The sequence below is a fragment of the Lacerta agilis genome, chromosome 6 (genome assembly GCF_009819535.1).
Source record: "Lacerta agilis isolate rLacAgi1 chromosome 6, rLacAgi1.pri, whole genome shotgun sequence".
Taxonomy (NCBI): Eukaryota; Metazoa; Chordata; class Lepidosauria; order Squamata; family Lacertidae; genus Lacerta; species Lacerta agilis.
In genome coordinates, this window is record NC_046317.1 from 65,298,280 (window position 1) to 65,317,170 (window position 18,891).

An 18,891-nucleotide genomic window follows, 5' to 3' on the forward strand; every position below is an offset into this window, starting at 1 on the left:
TATGTCCCTCAGACGAAATAATGACACTAGGAAAATACAGCAAAAAATGAAGCTCTCTTTTATGAAGTCAAATTTCGGAAAGATAAACTAATTTTGTATACAAATGATGTCCTTATCGCTCTATAACATATGAATGTGTTATATAACCTGATGAGTACGCCCATTTCAGTGAAGATATGAAACAGATCCACCCCAGGAGTCCTAAAGAACAACCATAAACTCTGAAGTCATCCTCCAGAACCAAATGTTTCTTAAAACCTTTTTAGCCAACTTAAAACAGTGACACCGCTTTTCACAGGTAAGGTATCATTTCATGCCGCGAATTTAATTTTTGTTAACCACGAAGGGCCCAGAAATTTCACAGAGCGCAGTTAACCAAAATAACAACCAGTGGTGTGTGTACCTGGAGACCACCCCACCAAAACAAAAACAAAACCGTGAAAATAGGACGCTAGATCTCAACCGAAAGCTATCAAAAATTCATCACGGCGTTGTTTACATTAAGTCCAGTAGCACTTAGAATCTACACAAGGACGAGTCTTTATTTGACTTGGACGCCAGAAAAATCCGGCGTACTGCGGCAGCTTTTGGTCGATAAAAAAAAAAATCCCCGCAGCTCAGGCCATTTTGTTTTACACTACCGAGTTCGCTTCCATTCACCCCCATCATCCCCTACAATGGGAGCGCCTACTGCACCGCCCTAAGACCCGGCCCCGGTGGTGCGCCCAGGGAAGCCCGGCTTAGTAACGCCACTTATGAAGGGAGTCGCTGATACTCACCTACCCCCCTAAAGAAACGGGGGTCACAAACCCACGGGGCGCATAGGCGGCTCTTCCACTACCCCGAACCAGCACCGTCGCTCAGGCGCAGCCAAGCAACCCTGCGCACCAGGCCCAAAATGCCTTAGCGACAAACCCCAGGCCAAGGCCTCGAGGAGCCAACAAGGCTCCGGAGCGCGCCCCCCCGCCGCCTCGTTCAGGCCTAGTTCCCGCCCTCCCGCCCTTTGTGCAAGCTGAGGTGGGAGGGGAACACACTCCCCCTCGCAGCCGAGCCCGGCTTTCCCCACCTATTATTCCCCAGCGAGCCGGAGGCGCCGCCAGGGAAGTGCTAAGTTCTTACCGAGGGGCCTGTACGGGAAAAAAGTGGGTTAGAAAGGAAACTAACTCGCCACTCAGGCCCCGCTCCCCGCGCTGAGCCCCAGCGCCAGCGACCGAGCAGCGACACAAAATGGCCGCCCGACTGCACCGCCTCCGGGCCGTCTGCGGCGAGGAGAGGAGGGTGTGGCCTGCGGTAGGCGGCGCAAGCGAGAGCGTGTGTAGCAAAGGCAAGCAGAGCGAGCGAGGGGGATCTTCCCTGGTGAGGGAAAAGCGCGGGCGCATCTTCGAGGTGGCCTCCTGTGGTACCTTCGCAGTCTTCGCACATTTGGTGCGGCGAAAGCTTTCAGGTGGTAAAAGGCCCTCTGCCAAAGACACAGAAACGTTATATCAGACAGCGGTATCCGAAAGTGGGCAGGGTGGGGGAAAATTTTGTAAACATTAGGATCGACCTGCCATGAAATGATGCAGTATGTACCAGTACTTCTGTCACATTTCCATATCAAACCCAAATACATACAACTTAAAAACAGAGAAAAAGTCTATGCATGCTTACTCGGTAGTAAATTCCGCTGAGTTTCACAGGGGTTACTCACTATGGTGTTCAGAAACGCTGCCCCATTCACTTATAGCTCCAAGGAAGTTGCTAATGTCAGTCATTTCTCTTCCTGCTTCTGTTTATCTTCTGCTCATGGTAGAAATCAGCCTCGGAAGAGCAGTTGGGTCATACGTTTCTGTTAACCCGACATTTCTGTTCACCAAGGTAGTCTCCCCCCCCCCCCCCACTGTTATCCCCTGTAAATCACTGTATCTGTGTTGCCTTAAGGGGAAAGTTGAGTTGCCTTTTCTTTTCCTAAGAAGAATGGTAGTGGATTATGGAACAATTCTTTTCTATGCATGTTTAACTAAAATATAATTATCAACTATATTTAACTGATGAGTGCAACATTTCCAGATTGACTGGGTGGGTCACTTGCTGTTTTTCAATGTGCCTTTGTTCAAAGTTCATATTAATAGTAGCAATGGGCAGCAGTGTTTTCCACTAGGTACCTCTTGATAGGACTGTTGTTGTTTTGTCAATTAGTTGTGTCCACCTCTTTGTGACCCCATGGACCAGAGCACGCAAGGCACTCCTGTATTCCACTGCCTCCCAGAGTTATGCCAATTCATGTTGATCGCTTCTATAATACTGTCCAACCATCTCGTCCTCTGTCCTCGTCTTGTGCCCTCAATCTTACCCAACATCAGAGGTATTTTTTTTTCCAGAGAGTCTTCTCTTCTCATGAGGTGGCCAAAGCATTGGAGCCTCAACTTCAGGATCCGTCCTTCCAGTGAGCACTCAGGGCTGATTTCCTTAAGAATGGATAGGTTTGATCTTTTTGCAGTCCATGGGACTCTCAAGAGTCTCCTCCAGCACAGCACCACAATTAAAAAGCATAAATTCTCCAGCAATCAACCTTCCTTGTGGTCCAGCTCTTACTTCCATGCATCACTCCTGGGAAAACCATAGCTTTAACTATATGGATCTTTGTCGACAAGGTAATGTCTCTGCTTTTTGAGATGCTATCTAGGTTTATCATCGCTTTTCTCCCAAGAAGCAGGCGTCTTTTAATTTCATGACTGCTGTCACCATCTGCCATGATCACGGAGCCCAAGAAGGTAAAATCTGTTGCTGCTTCCATTTCTTCCCTTTCTGTTTGCCAGGAAGTGATGGGACCAGTGGCCATAATTTTAGTTTTTTGATGTTGAGTTTCAGACCATATTTTGCACGCTCTTCTTTCACCCTCATAAAGAGGTTCTTTAATTTCTCCTCACTTTCTGCCATCAAAGTTGTGTCATCTGCATATCTGAGGTTGTTGATATTTCTTCCGGCAATCTTAATAGGACTACACAACTTTTTTAAAAAAGTAGATCTGCTAGATTTCATTCATATTTTTACAACTTCCAGGCTGCAGTATATGGGTGCATTGTATATATTATCTGGAAGCTGTCTGCGAACAAACGCCGGCTCCCTTGGCCTATAGAGTGAGATGAGCGCCACAACCCCGGAGTCGTCTGCGACTGGACCTTACAGTCAGGGGTACCTTTACCTTTAAGTATTTTAGACCTCAATGATCCACCCTTTTCTTCTGTCCCATTCTCTAAAAATGTTGAAGAGCACCCTCAAATCTCAGAGTCAGCAATATATTTATTGATGGTTAATTTCTGAAATAATTGAACTAGTTAGGTGCCTGTTCATTAATGACCTGGCATTAGAGGTGAGCAGTGAGGTGGCCATGTTTGCTGATATTACCACATTATTCAAAGTGGCAAGAACAAATTGAGAGGATCTTCAAAAAGGATCTCTCCAAACTCTGTGCACAATAGCAGATACGTTGCAATGTATGCAAGTGCAGTGATGCACATTCAGACAAAAATTCCTATCTCATATATGCTTATGAGAACTACTTGCTCAGTAAATCAGTGTATATATTTTCCATCCCAATGAACAAAAATTCACAACTCAAAAAGTAAAAGCTGCTTTTATCTCTTTATTAATAGAAGAGTGCCACATTACTAAGTTAAACATAGAAAAGCATTTTTGTGCCAATTTTAACTCAGTATTTTGTTTTTAACACATTATATTTTTCTTCTGTCTGCCTGTAATATGTCCTTTCTCTTTCACTGTACTTATATTGCACAGAATTCCTCTAAAACAGCAAAAATGTCAAAAAGTCTGTGTGTACAGTGTAAGAAACAGTGTACAGTGTAAGAAGTGTTCCAAAGCTGTTTATTATGATTATGATTATGATTATTATGATTACTACTACTACTACTACTACTACTACTACTACTACCTGGGGGGAATTAATGGCTTGCCCACAAAATTAAATTGAATTTTGTGATATGGTAATAAAACTGTCATCATTGCAGTATCAATGCTTCTTCCATTTTAAACCATGCTTTTGAAAACTTCTGTAACAATTTTGCAAATTAAGAACTCTCCTACATGAAGCAGTTTTGCCAGAACAGGTTTGCAATAAACGTTATCTCAAGGAAGCTGATACAATTTCAATGGGAGTATATGTGTTGTGTATATAGGACTCGTAGTTAAGGCAAGTGATACGATACTTCGTTGATTGCGTGCTAACAATCCATTGCCTAGGGTCAGCAGCCATTTCCTTCAAAATGGTGTGCACACAAAGCTGCATAACACAAGTATTCATTTATTATAGACAGTTAAATTTCCTTCCTGCATTTATTTGAGAAAGCAGTAAAAAAACAAAAAAACTTCCCTTAAATAGATTTCTTCTTTCTACTACAAGAAAAAGTAATACCAATTAAAAAAAAATCCCATACAAATGAGGGCACACATTTCTGAGTACCAAAAATACTACCACCACCAGTTTAACTTAATCTAGCACTGTCAGGCACCCTGAAGTGAAAGGCAATGACATTGTTTTATTTTTTAAGTGATGATCAATCTGGGATATTTCTATAACTGGGATATTTCTAGACAGACACAATCTCATTCTCAAGACCTTAGCTTCTTATCCTCAGCAAAAACCGAAATATGTTGCCCTACAGAAAAAACGTTACATTGAAATCTTCCATCATCACTCAAAAATAAAGTAATAAATAGCTCAGAAAAAATTATGCTGGAAAGCAGGAGAAAATATTTTGTGATAACAAATCAAGTAAGGTAAAAGTAAGGAAAATGTGAAAATGTGAAAAGGTGAATGTGATCTGCATTTGGGAGCTAGTAAGCCTTAGGCACAGTTGAATTCATTGCTATGTAGCAAATACCACTGCTCAAATATAAGATGGACTTTTTAGATGGAAGACTGCCTTCTTTAAGAGGATTACTTCTGACCATACTGTCTGTTTGAACACAAGTTTTGCAATAAGACAGATTTGCTGAAACAGATGCAAATTATTCTAGGGAGAACCTACAGCAGAAACAAACTACTTTTTATTATTTTTGCAATAAGACAGCTGAAGATTTGGCATATCAAGCTGCGCCAATGTCGCCTCCAAAATAAAAGTAATGCAACTTCTTTGGTTCCAGGAAACTAATGTTGATTCGTATTTGAAGATGTGTAAGCACAATTGTTTACCTGAACAAACATCACCTTAGATTTAGTTTTCAGGCTCTGGATTTAGAAAGCGTAACTGATTACCCTAAGATTTTGTATTTTTAAAACAAGTACAACATGGTTTTATTCAGGAATGTAGAGAAAATATTACTTTAATCTATATGCATGCAGTCCAAGGTAACAAGTGATTTCCTTGCTTAATGTTGTGTCCATTTAATGCTCTTCAAATCAACTCCATCCTGTACCATTTCCCACAGTGGGCTGTAAAATGAGAAGGAAAATTCAATGACAGTGAGAAATACAAATAATTTGACATCAATAGAACTTTAAGGAAATAATTCGTAAGAACAAAATATTATTTTAAAATAAGTTCCTCAAAGAACACTTTCTAACTACATAAAGTAATTATGTCTAAGAATGCCTCCTATCTTCCAAAATCCCCAGTTAAAATGTTTTGTTACGGCAAAGTTTCACCAAGGTTGAATGCCTGAAGCCACAATGGGTATTATATTGAGACACTAGTAATGGAAATAAAGAGATTTATTTAAGAATTTCCGCCCTTCTAAATGCCTATTTACCCTGGCCTTTGACACCTGAGAAATATATATTAGGGCCCACCCTATTATGTGACTTAATTTGCTTTAACTGATTTTAGTATTGTATTTTTGAATTGTTGTGATCTATTCTGGGACCTAATGGTGAAGGTCCAATAGCAAATAACAACAACAACAAAACAACAACAGTAATAATAATAATAATAATAATAATAATAATAATAATAATAATAATAATATTTAAGAAGAGTAATGTTTTATTTTAAAAGTATTTTTGCTAATATCAGTCTAATGATAATGGTACTGCATGCATATTTGGGCTTTATAAGGATTGTGCCAGTTTGCTGTAAATATCAGGTTGGACCACAGCTACAGAGATAACAAATAGTATATTCCTTCCCCTAGCTTGATCTGCTCTAACCACTGAGATTCAGTGATTTCTGGCAGTATTTCCTTACCACATACAGAATTTTAAAGAAATCCTGTGATGGTTAATGTCTAATATTCAGATTTTTTTTTTACCTCATCTCCCTTAATCTCTTCACATGCTGTATGCATTTTTTAACGGTATAATCTACCTCTTCTTCAGTAGTGAAACGGCTAATGCCAAACCTGAAATGAAGCAAAGAGCTTATCAGATGCAACACAGCACACATAAAAAGATAAAAAGGGATTATTCTCTTGATGGATGTAATATAATTGAATGTGACTATCTAGAACAGGCATAGGCAAACTCAGCCCTCCAGATGTTTTGGGACTACAACTCCCACCATCCTTAGCTAACAGGACCAATGGTCAGGGATGATGGGAGTTGTAGTCCCAAAACACCTCGAGGGCCGAGTTTGCCTATGCCTGATACAGAACTATAAGCCTTGCCTTATGGATGAATGAGCCAAGTCTTCATCAGTTCCAATTGCACGCAACACATATGATGGTTCCAGAGACGCAGATGTGCAAGCACTAATGAGAAAAAACAATATGTTGGCATTTTGTCCTTACACAGAACTGGTATAGAAATCAAAATACAGTAGCAGAGAGCTCTAGAGTAATATGCTTTTATTATAACTCTATCACTGCCACCTAAAGATTTACTGACTACAGAAACAAACCAAGAAGACTAATTCTGCAAGAATTTCAATTGCAGAAGCAGAAAATAAAAGAAGGCAGAGTACAGCAACAGATTGGTGTTAGAAAAAGAAGTGTGGGGTAGGGGAAAAGATCAGACAGGGTGGGTAATATATTAAAAGGTGTGTTATATGTGATCAGGAACATAAGAATGCCCAAAGTTCTTATTATAACTTAGGGGGACTAAAGTATTGGAAGGACAGGGCAAAAATATATTATAAGCAGGAATTAACCATCTAGTAGATCCACTTATAACCAATAAAGCTTGGTTGTTAAATTACGTAATTTGACATTTGCCAATTGAATTTTAAAAGGAATCAGAAATATTTGAAAGGAGTCAGAAATGCTAATAGGACACTCCTTATAAATGGAAGTAAATCAGCCCTGGTCAGAATAAAGAAAGATTCTGGATTAGATGGCTCACAGATTTGTTCTAATCATCAATTCTAGTGACTTGAAGTGGAAAAGGCCACTTTTATTCTGCTCTCCTTTAAATATCTGGCATGGGAGTTCCAGGCAATCTCTCATCTGTACACTGACCAGACTAAGACTTGCTTAGCCTGAACAATAAACCGCATAATGTGTCCTTAGACCATATTCCAGGCTCTCTCTTCTCTCACACACATAAAAGTCAGTTGGTCCATAATCTGTTATACTTGGGTCCACCATCTGTTGTTGATACTACTGTACACCACACTTTGACCAGTGTGATCAGCAGAGTATGCACAGCTCCTGCAGAGTCTTCCAGCACAACATCAGAGTTTTCCTGCTTTCTAGTAGTCAGCCTTTTTCACAGTTCCCCTATCCCATTCAGTTCAGTTGAAAGTATGTAGTGTCTATTGTCTCATGGCACAAGACAAGCATAAATACACTAGCTACGTTAACTTTAAGAGATGCTGGTACATCATAAACTAATCTGCTATAATAGAGTTCTCTAGTCCCAGAAACAAACCTTGTAGTGATCACTTGCCTTTTACCATGCTAGCTCACCATGCTATAATGAACTGAACCATATAGCATGTAACACCCACCAAATAAACCATATAGCATGTAACACCCACCAGATAAAACCTCACACTTGGCAAATACCTCACACTGCTGCCAATGCTGCTGAATCTAACCTGCCTCTGCATGTACACACATTCCTTAGAAAAAGGGAGGATGGATGAGTCATGCTTTAAGTATTTAGCCTTCAACTGTTTCTAACCACCCCATGTAGCTGGGTCTTTCTCTAAACAGAATCCAGAGATGAGGGATGGACTCCTCAAGACATGGTCCAAGTGTTTAGGGCAATTTCACCCATTTTTTTTCCAATTTACACCAACAATATTACCTTCCAGAAGACAGAGCCACATCTTTTAGGGCCATCAGCAGGCTTTCTCCTTCCACATATGCAAAGGATAAGTTAATACAGCCTGCAAAGTTAACAAAGCAGTGTCAGCTTCTTTTAAGATTATACTTTAGACAGCAGAGTTTTTGCAGAATCATAGAATTGTAGAATTCGAAGGAACTAAGAGGGTAATCTAGTCCAACCCCCTGCAATGCAGGAATTTTTAGCCCAACATGGGGCTTGAATCCAAGACCCTGCTCTTAAATAATCTGAGCCTATTTTCCCTTTATGGAATGTTTATTTTTCATTTCCTTTGAAATGTGAATGTCACCACAGCTCTGATCAATAGAAAGCTAAATGCTAATTCCAGAAATGCACGCAGAACAACTGTCTCACTAGCAGAGCCATAATTTTTATTTATAAACATTCTAAAACTGGCTAATGCAGTGGAAGAAAATAGTGAACAGCTCTTTGGACCATTACAGAATTCTTCATTCAGCCTTTAATACAGTGATTTATCCTAGTGCTCTACCCAAAACATACAATTCAGAACTAAGATGTAAAACAATAAGAAAAGCTTGTGCATAATCTGCAACTCACTGGGATTAATTTACGCAGTAATTTAAGATCAGTACAGAAGCAGAAGACATCTCTGAATTAGTTTAAACATTGTGTGTCAGTGACTACAATCTCTACTTAATTTCATGTTGACTTCATATGCTTAACAGAGCAACAGTGAAACTATTTAGAGCCAACCTAAGCTTTAGCACTGATGCTGTTATAATATTATATAGCAGAGAATTTTGCAATATTCAAGCTATTTGTTGAGTTTCTGGGCTAGTACCCTATGAGCACAAGATTGCTTTCAATTCTAAAAGAATACTGCTGTACTAGATAAACACTTAAATCTGTTTTTAAATTTTACAATGCTATAATCATTTTAAAAAGAAACCCTAAATGGTCAAAGGCAATTTCTGTAGTAAAGGGGATCTCAACATTCTGCTAATAATACCTGGATAACGATGAACTGGATCGCCATTCATTACTACATCAGGAATTTCAGACATTATGTTTGTAACTAGTCTGCCAGCTAATGAACTGATTCGCTTATGGTCATACTGAAAAAGAAACAAGAGAATTTATTAGCTATTTTACAAACATGCAGATGAGCCATGATTGATGTACTAAAAATGTTATTATCAGTCAAATCTGGCCTGTTAACCAAAAAGGCAAGGCAAAATAACACAATATTTGTCAGAGCAATTTCTCACACAAATAATAACCACAGCAAAATTCAGCCTCAAGTTAAATATGAGAGTTATGGTTATCAAGCTGATAGCAGGCTATATCCAATGCTGGCTATGTCCAAGTGGAATAGACTTCCACCTGCACAATGGGATTTCACCTCTCTCTCCTCTCCCTTCCACACTCTAATACCCCCAAATATGCTCCACATTTTAAGGGTACATGGGGGGGGATGGAGGAAAGAAAGAAAGAAAGAAAGAAAGAAAGAAAGAAAGAAAGGATAGATTCATTCTGTGAACAGAAGTCTGCTTGCACAACATTGGATTCCACCCCCTGAGTTTGCTCTGCTATCCCACAATTGCTGCTGTAAAATTCAGAGATATGTAGCAGGAAAATTCTATAAGAAATTGCCTCCGTAACTGTTTGAAAATCCTATGCTCGAGAAGAAACAGAGATGCCCACGAAATAGGGGCAAATCACTGTACAATTATTATAATCAATAAACACTAGTTGTTCTAGAAACTGCCTGCCTTCTCTTATCAACAGCAAGACAGACCAGAAAGGTTCTAATTGTAAGGTTAGAGTTTGTAAGAAATATGACACAGACAACTACTTAATGAATGAACATAGCACTACTAAAATAAACTTACTCAAAACCATCTCAGAAAATTGTTCTGCCAAGAAATCCAAGTTTGCTTTGCTTATTTAACTGCTTTTACATATTATAGGAGAAGAAAGGCTGAATTATGGAGCACAATTAGTTCTCTGCAGTACAGAGAAGGGCATCATATTAAACCCTAATCATTATTGTTAGAAGAATGTGTTGCAGACTTTCAACCATCAATAAGGCTTCAAAGAACATGGTAAAATAAATGGATCAAGAAGAGTTACACAACTAGAACTGCTCTTTATACCTCCATCTCTTGTTGTGCCAATTCGCAAGCTGCTCCAAGACCAACTGCTAAAGGAGTTGGCACAGTCCCAGAACGTAATCCTCGCTCTTGGCCTCCCCCACTTTGTATAGGTTCCACTCTTACTCTTGGTCGCCGCCGAACATAAATTGCACCAACCCCTTAGAAACAAGAAGTTACTTCTGTTCAGTACACAGGTAGACTTTCCATACTGTATGTCTCCTAGCATATTTTAAAACATTTAGAAAAAAATACTTCAGGAATTTTTAATCAAGATTCTTCATCATAAGAGATGTATTTTAAACATTCAGGGCAACATCCAGTGATGTTCAGCCACTTGCGCAATGGGAATCTGGTTGAACAACAGAACTTCCAGTTTCAAATTTGAGCTTGCAGCCCCCTATGCACCCCCAAAAATCTACTCCAGAGGGTCTCCCAACCCTCTGAAGAAGATTTTTGGGGGGTCACTGTGGGGATCTGCAGTGGGGGGAAGAGAGGAAGAAGCCCTGTTACATGAACAGAACCATTCACATTTTGTTGGATCTCATCCTCAGATATTCAATTTACATTTCTAATTTGAAGAATCCTCATTTGCTAATTTCTATAAAATAAGTATCATCTCTTAAAATTTATCAAAATCCTTGAGGTATTCTACAGCAGGATCTTCCTTTGTCATTTAACTCTAGAAAATGAGAAATAACTGTCTGGCATCCTAATCTTCAATAATCTGGCAGATGTGCATACTGCCACATCCATACACACAGTCTATTATAGACTGCGACCATAGTGCCCTGTGCAGTAGTTTGCATGGAGGCTGCTGCATATAGATCTGTATAGTGTAAGGTGTGTGGACAGGCATAGCTTATTCCATTTGTAGATGTAGCTTGTTCCACACATAGGTGTCTCCACATCTTAGATAGCAGACCAATGTTTAGGAACCAAGTTGTGTTCAAAGTACTCACATGGAAGTATTTTATACCAAAATTAAAAGGACTTATTTCCAAGAAAGCTATTTTGAATGAAGCGCCCATCCCTGCAAGACAGTTGCAGGCTTTCCTCTGCTATTCTTGTTTCCTCCTTAAATACTATTGCAGGGATAGGGAGCCTGTGGCCCTCCATATATTTCTGGACTACGTCCCATAATCCTTGATCATTGGCTATAATTACTAGGGCTGATTAGAGCTGTAGTCCAGCAACATCTGGAAGGCCACAGGTTCTCCAGCCCTGTACTAAGGCCTCAGTTTTTCATGGTGCCTTGACAAGGGTTAGCAATTTTCCAAATGTTTATTTGACTACCTAATCAAATAAACCTGGCCACCTTCATTAGTAAAAATGAAGTAGTATCTAATATAAGAAATATCAATACCTTTGGGACCATAGATTTTATGGCCACTGATGCTCATTAAATCAATTTTCATATCATTGACATTTAGAGGAATTTTCCCAACTGCCTGTGCAGCATCTGTATGAAAGAAAATTTTATGGGAACTGCAGATCTGACCTACAATGCAAAAACAACATGGTTCAGAATGAAATATTATTTATATGTTATGAAAATGTTTAAAAATTATAAACATACTGATTTTATCAATCAATTCAAATGTATTGCTAAAACCCAGAGGTCATCACAAAATAAATCTGGGAACAGATATAATACAAATGATGTCTGTGTTTCACTGTACTATTAGTTTTCAACTGCTGGGAGGTGGGCATTTAGATGGGAGTGAAATGGCACAAAGGATAAAGGGGGGGGGGGACCCACAGTACTGTTCCAAGAGGAAGACACATAAACAGCAACACTGAAAATGTTACATGTGAGATCTATGACCAGATTGCCAACACTTAAAAAAAGTTTGGCAATCTGGTCATGGATCTCACATGTAACATCTGTTTTGACCCTCACAAATTATTGACAGACATAGAAAGGCTGTCAGATATTGAATGTCAGCCAATGATTTGTTTCTAAGTCACCACAATTATGTAGCTATTCTATGCTTCAACAGTGTGCGCTTCATTGTCGTGCTTTATAAATATTTGGCATTTTAGCTCAAGCTAATACTATTATTTTATGTATGTATGTATGTATGTATGTATGTATGTATTATGTATTTATTTCAAATTTCATAACCAGTTTTTTGAAGAACTTCTTCCATAAAGCATCTTACAATCTTTCATAAAATCAATTCCACCCAAACTGTCAACTTACCAATGTCCTTAACGGGCTGTATCACTCCTATTTCATTATTCACAGTCATAACTGAAACCAAGCCTGTGTCTGCTTGTATTGCATTTTTTAGATCCTGGTGGAAATCATAGAAGAGAACTAATTCGAACTGCATTAGCACTGCAAATGAAACTTATTTTACAATTACACAGCACTTTTAACATATAAGCACCGTTATATTCAATAGGGCATACTTTCTGTGCTAAGATGTGCAGTCTAAATGGTTAAAGATGTAAATCAGTTTATTCTACTAGTACATAAAGTGTCCTTTCTTTGAATGCACCTGCTAAATTGATCCAATTTTGTACAATATACTAGGTAGGCAGTAAACCTCACCCTTTTGTCACTGCAACCCAACAAACATTTCACCAGCTTTTACTTAGACAGCTCTCTGTAGCATCCATATTCTAAGTGGAAGACTTCATTTTTGTTAACATTCCATTGCAAAGGACTGAAAAAGAAGAGAGAAGCTGCAATCACATGGATACAAATTTGGAAACAAGTGATTTACCTTTATATCTATAATCCCATTTTTCTGTACAGGCAAGTATGTGACTTGAAATCCCTCAGCTTCTAGGGCACGGCATGAATCCAGCACACACTTGTGTTCTGTTTGTGTTGTAATTATATGTTTCTTTCTGGATTTATAGAATCTTGCAACACCCTTTACACAGATAAAAGGGGGGAAATGTTAGATCAAAACTGCTGGAAATCCATAGTTTCTATAAGTATCAAGTAAAAAAATGCAAAATACCCAGTTACCTTGAAGCTTCAGGCAATGGACAACACAATCCTAGGCACATTTACTCAGAAATAGGTCCCACCAAGTTCAGGGGGGTTTACTCCCAAAAGTGTGCATAGGATTGCAGCCCAAAACAGTACACACTTGCATGGAAGTAAGCCCCACTGAATACAATGAGTTTTACTTGTGAGTAAATATGCAAAGGATTGCATATGAAAAACTATTCAAATAATCTTGTCAATTACATAGAACATTTTTCCTCAGTGTAATTATGGGAAATAGCTACAAAGCAAAACTGTAGCCACAGAAACATTACAAACTGCAGTGCAGAGAAGAATCTTGAAAAGAGACCTGTCAGTTTTGATAATACAACTCTCTCTTTGCATAACTGTTTTAAGTACAAAGCAGGCAGAATTAGGTTTGGTTATACAATATGTCTCTGAATATCAAGAAACCTTAGTGCAATCTAATTTAAGGAAGGCAGAAGTTTAATTCTACTAGCAGTATGATCTTACATGCATGTCTGCATAGAAATAAGTCCCATAGCGTTCAATGGGGCTTACCTTCTAATAAGTGAGTTCAGGACCACAGCCTGAGGCTCTTATGCACACTTACCCAAAGAAGTCCCACGGAATTCAATAGGACTTACTTCTGAGTGTGCTGTGAACCTGGTTAAGTTTACACCAAGTTGTTTTAGGAACTTACAGTATATTGCTATACGATCTCAACCAAGTTACAATTACAATACATTTATGATATCAGAAACAACAAAGTATCTATAGATATTTAACATGACTCAGTATGCTCATCCTGCGAATGCAAAAACAATAACATCCAAATAACTTTATGTAGAGAATTATGACTTCCACAGGCTTTAAAATAAACTGCACACAAGGTAATAGGTTTAGCACTTTTTAAGACTTGCCAATACTTTTATTTATTCTCAGGTAAAGCCAAAAAATATACACAGGATTGCACTATAAGTTGCTGTAATTGTATTAAGCTTTTGCCTTAATTATAACACAAGACAGGACAGTAATATTTGAACATCCAGACTACTGTGAATTGTTTTTACATCACCATCACTTGGCATTACAATATACTCATTTACCTTAATTGCTATGTTGTTTGATTCTGTTGCCCCACTAGTAAAAATAATTTCTCTAGGATCTGCTCCTATTAACGATGCAACTTGCTGTTTAAAAAAAGACAGAACACAATAAAATGTTACTACTTTGAGGCAGAAAACCACATTCACCAGACAATTTTTGTAACATCTTTCAAAACACAACTGCTTCTTAAGTCAGCAAGGGCAGATTTAGAATTAAACTGCATTTTTATGCTCACAGGTGGTGGTGCAGCCACTTCTTTATATTAAAAACAAAACAAAACTTGGTCCAGTAGCATTTGCCAACTACTGCCTGGCCACTAAGTAGCAGCAGCAGCATCTACAGGCATTCTTGGAGGACAGATTACCTTAACCTAGATTTAGGTCTGATTTCATGGCTGAATTGCCTTGCTTGTCTTTATCAAAAAAAGGGACAGGGAAGTGTGATTACTTGATCTCCCAGAGGCTTTTGATGCCATTAACAATAGTAACCTCCTGGGATGGGAGTTGGAGGCACTGTGTTGCAGTGGTTCTGCTCCTATCTCCAGGGCTGATTTCAAGGAGTAGCACTGCATGGCAGTTTTGTTGGCCCCCCACAAAGTGTGCTATGGGGTGCCACAGGAAACCGCCCTGACCCAAGGGCTGTTTAACATCTGTATGAAGCTGTTAGATGTCATTGGAGTAAGGTGTTATCAGTATGCTGATGACACCCTGCTCTATCTATTTCTCTCTGAAATCTAAATCAGATGAGGCTATGCAAGTATTAAACATGTATGGATGGAGTGGTGGGATGGATGATAGACAAGAAGGTGAAAATTAATCTTGACAAGATGGAAGCCCTGTAGGTAAGCAGTACCCAAGTCCAGAAGGCAGCTCAGTTGCCTATTCTGGGTCGGACTGCATTCTTCCTGAACATTCAGGTATGTAGCTTAGGTGTACTGCTGACTCCAACTTTGTCACTAAAGGCCCAAGTAGTCTCAGGGGCTCAGAGCACCTTCTATCAGCTTTCTATCAGCTTTGGCTGCACAGGGATACCTTGGCCACAGTAGTGCATATATTTGTCCCCTCAAGGTTGATTTACTAGAATGTGCTCTACGTGAAGCTGCAACTGGCATTGAATGCCAAGCTTTTTCAGGATAGCACTATTGGCTACTGTTCATGTTGGTTTTACGTTGGGTTTAGTGTACTCTTAACTGTTTTATGTTTGTATCTTGCTTTTCTTTATTTTGTATACTGTCTTGCCAAAGGCAAGGTGATTCTTTTAAAATAAGATTCAGAAGCAATACAAAATACACAGGTGAGTGAGAAGATTAAAGATTTTATTCTAAAACAGCAAGCAATGTATACATACAAAGCAAGCACTTCAATCTGCTACTTGGAAGCCCTCAAGAAGTGGCAAAGCGACTCAACCAGGTAGCCTCAGTTTGCACGGCCTTGCAGCCGATCAGTCCGTGCATGAGCTTCAAAGAAACTGCCCAAACCACCTGATTTTATAGATAGCCTGTGTGCCTTCCTAGACTGGCTACGTGCAGATCATACATTAGCCGCCCCCTCCCAATGCATCAGTTTCTCAAAACAATGTCCAACAGCAAAGAAGGTACCCAGCATTATCCTCCACAACTGATTAAGGCAGCTGTGGGGGGGGGGTGGCTTCACCTTCTCATTCTCAGGACATTAAAGACTGTTCTCACACCAGCAAAAAAACCTAACAAGAGCGAGAGAGGGGGAAGGAATAGAGGCAGGAAGGGTAACCATGTCAGATCACTAAGTCCTCAATACATTTTGTCTTCTGGATGAAATTCCCATACATATACTGCCATGAGATTTGACTGATAAGCAGTTTATAAATAAATTATGAGAACAATGCAGAAATCTCACCTGTCTAGCTTTTTCCATAGCAGATTCACTCTCCCAACCATAAGCATGAGTTCTTGAGTGTGGGTTGCCATAAAAATGCACAAGATAGGGAAGCATGGTATCCAAAACCCTAGGATCCTAGAACAAAATATTGATAGTTCTTCTATTTCATTTCTTCATAAAAAAATTAATTCTGTATCGAAGAGTTTTCCCGTACACACACAAATGCTTGGAACACACCCAGATCTGTTATTAAGGCTACACAAGACGATACGGCCAGTATGGCAGCAGTCTTTATTTCAGAGTAAATAGGATTAAAATGTGATTAAGAACAGGCTGTAAATGCTCAGCCATGTTCTCTTATTACTAGATCCAAGGAGAAGTATCTGATTCAGTCAGACTCTAGAAATTATCATTTCTACAGATCTAGCCTGAGTACATCTTAGTCAGATATCACATTGTATTATTCTCTCACCTATCAAACCTCTCAGGGTAGACAGGAGACTTGGGCTGTGATCCTATGCACTTACCTAGGAGTAAGCCCCCACTGAACACAGTGGGATTTACCTCTGAGTAAATAGTGCAGGACTACTCTGTAAACAATGTGTTTGTTTAAACAAATGCTCCTCAAAAGAGTATAGTACTTAGTTCACAAACCAGAGGAGTAGTTGCTTGGACATCCATGTACAATGGTCGAAGCGAAGTTTCATCAGCACTGCCTATGCCTAGGGAAAGACAACTATATGAGTGACAAATGCAAATTTACAGAAGATATCATTTCTACTATGGGGTGGAGGGCTTATCCCAATACAGTATGTAGTATAATATGAAGATTAATTAATGCACAAGCAATTCAGACAGATGATTAAAACATATTTTTCAAAAAATACTTCCACTTTAAGTTCAGCTTCAGAAGCTGATACACAGGACAGGCAGCTATAACAAAGCATTTCAACCAGAAAGTGGTATTTTAAAAGTTTGAAACTGAACCACCATCAGAAATCAATTGATCTGAGCTCACACAATAGTGAAGCGTTCAAACAGCAAGATTATCTCCATATGTAACATATAAAAAACATTTTCAGATTCAGAATGTTTGTTTCCTATTAGGATTGCTGAGAAAAGGTTTCTAACCAGTGATGTAGTGGAGCAGGAACATGGGAGAGAACAGCTTCAGGAGTTATTCATACCTGGAGCAATGGCATCTGAATGGGCAGTACAGTGGTACCTCGGGTTACATACGCTTCAGGTTACAAACTCTGCTAACCCAGAAATAACGCTTCAGAATAAGAACAGAAATCGTGCTCTGGCGGCACAGCGGCAGCAGGAGGTCCCATTAGCTAAAGTGGTGCTTCAGGTTAAGAACAGTTTCAGGTTAAGAACGGACTTCTGGAACGAATTAAGTATGTAACCAGAGGTACCACTATATTTGCCAGCATTGGAAGTTGGATCTGGCCTGGGACATGATACTTTTATTATTAGGTAGGCTAGGCTCAGACAGTAACTGGCCCAAGGTCACCCAGTGAACTTCATGGCTGATCAAAGATGTGAACCCAAATCCCTCCCAATCCAACATGGATTTATCAGGTCACTATTCTAAAAATGGGCATTATGCAATGTAGATTTTAGATAGATAATACTTTATTCGGCTATAAGCCCACAAGGTAAAACAGATCAATGAAAAGATTATGCAATGTATTGCTGATCAACAAAGCAGCCTACTCCCCTGCCCCTTCCGCTTTAACTTTCTTAGGGATGTAACCATGGGAGCTGTCACTATGAGTTCCTGCCCTTCCAACATTTACAGTACTAACTACGCCACTTTTGCAAACGCAAGGTTGGGCCTGTAACTTTCAAAGGGCTGTAATCCCACCACCGTCATCTCAATGATCCCTTGGGCTGCTACAGTAGGACTCAATCGCAATGCCGTTTACTGTAGCTGACCGGAGAGAAATTTGGACGACCACCACAACAACGGGAGACGTAGCTATTTATTTACACGCTCTCTTTCTGCGTTTGAGCTCTTCGCATCGTGCCTGGGGCTAGTAGTAGTGTCGCTGCTGCGGCTCTACCCCGTCCGATCTTACGGCTCTACGGTCCCGATCCTCTACTACTTTCACATTCAGCCAAGATTGCTTCCAAATGACAGCAAACCCACTTCAGAGAGTAAGCCCCCAACAGGAAAAAAAAAATACTGCTCAAGCCGCCTTAGGGAAGAAGGGACCAGGCGACTCTCACTCGTGGGTTTTTTTCCACTCCCCTGCGCGAACTTTCCAAGTCCGCAGCAGCGGAAAACATAACATTGCCCAGGAGGCAGATGCCATCGCAGCGGTGGAAGGGAGCCGCCTACCAGCTGCTTCTCCTGAAACTCTCGATCCGCCGGGCGTCCCGCCAGGCTCGCTAGACCTTCTGGCGGGATTCCAAAGGACAGAGCGCCGTTACCTTGCTGCTGCTGTTGCTGCTGCTGCGGAGCCCCTGAAAGCCGCCTCCTTTGGCCGGCTAGCAGTCCTCTCAGAGCCCGCCATGTCGCCGGCCGCACCGCCATCATCGTCACTCCGCCTCCCGTCCTTCGCCTACTAGCGGAGCACAGCCACAGGCACCCACAACAACGACGCTCGCCTCTTC

At 40.0% G+C, this 18,891-nt stretch overlaps 2 protein-coding genes across 2 annotated transcripts in view; both read right to left on the minus strand.

Moving 5' to 3' along the window:
• RBM12 (RNA binding motif protein 12) overlaps positions 1 to 1,273 on the minus strand; it is a 49,309-nt gene extending 48,036 nt beyond the window's left edge. Inside the window, 1 exon segment of the mRNA XM_033153194.1 lies at positions 1,120 to 1,273. The gene's annotated coding sequence lies outside the window, so the exon portion shown is untranslated.
• A 2,655-nt stretch (positions 1,274 to 3,928) lies between these two features.
• Positions 3,929 to 18,880, minus strand: NFS1 (NFS1 cysteine desulfurase). Its single transcript, XM_033153195.1, has 13 exons — positions 18,726 to 18,880; positions 16,924 to 16,993; positions 16,288 to 16,404; positions 14,413 to 14,496; positions 13,071 to 13,223; positions 12,542 to 12,635; positions 11,702 to 11,836; positions 10,339 to 10,496; positions 9,192 to 9,297; positions 8,183 to 8,264; positions 6,601 to 6,684; positions 6,247 to 6,336; positions 3,929 to 5,431 (listed from the first exon to the last, which is right to left on the minus strand). Exons 1-13 carry the CDS (start codon positions 18,812 to 18,814, stop codon positions 5,368 to 5,370), a joined length of 1,326 nt encoding a protein of 441 aa, XP_033009086.1. The 5' UTR covers positions 18,815 to 18,880; the 3' UTR covers positions 3,929 to 5,367.
• Between the last annotated feature and the right edge of the window lie 11 nt (positions 18,881 to 18,891).

Excerpts from the sequence above, each read along its gene's own strand:
- NFS1 (XM_033153195.1), bottom strand. The coding sequence starts at position 18,814 with ATGATGGCGGTGCGGCCGGCGACATGGCGGGCTCTGAGAGGACTGCTA. Across the intron at positions 16,994-18,725 it reads TCAGGGGCTCCGCAGCAGCA|AGGCATAGGCAGTGCTGATG; the intron begins GCAACAGCAGCA and ends TTGTCTTTCCCT. Across the intron at positions 9,298-10,338 it reads TGGCACAACAAGAGATGGAG|TATGACCATAAGCGAATCAG; the intron begins GTATAAAGAGCA and ends TTTCTTTTTCAG.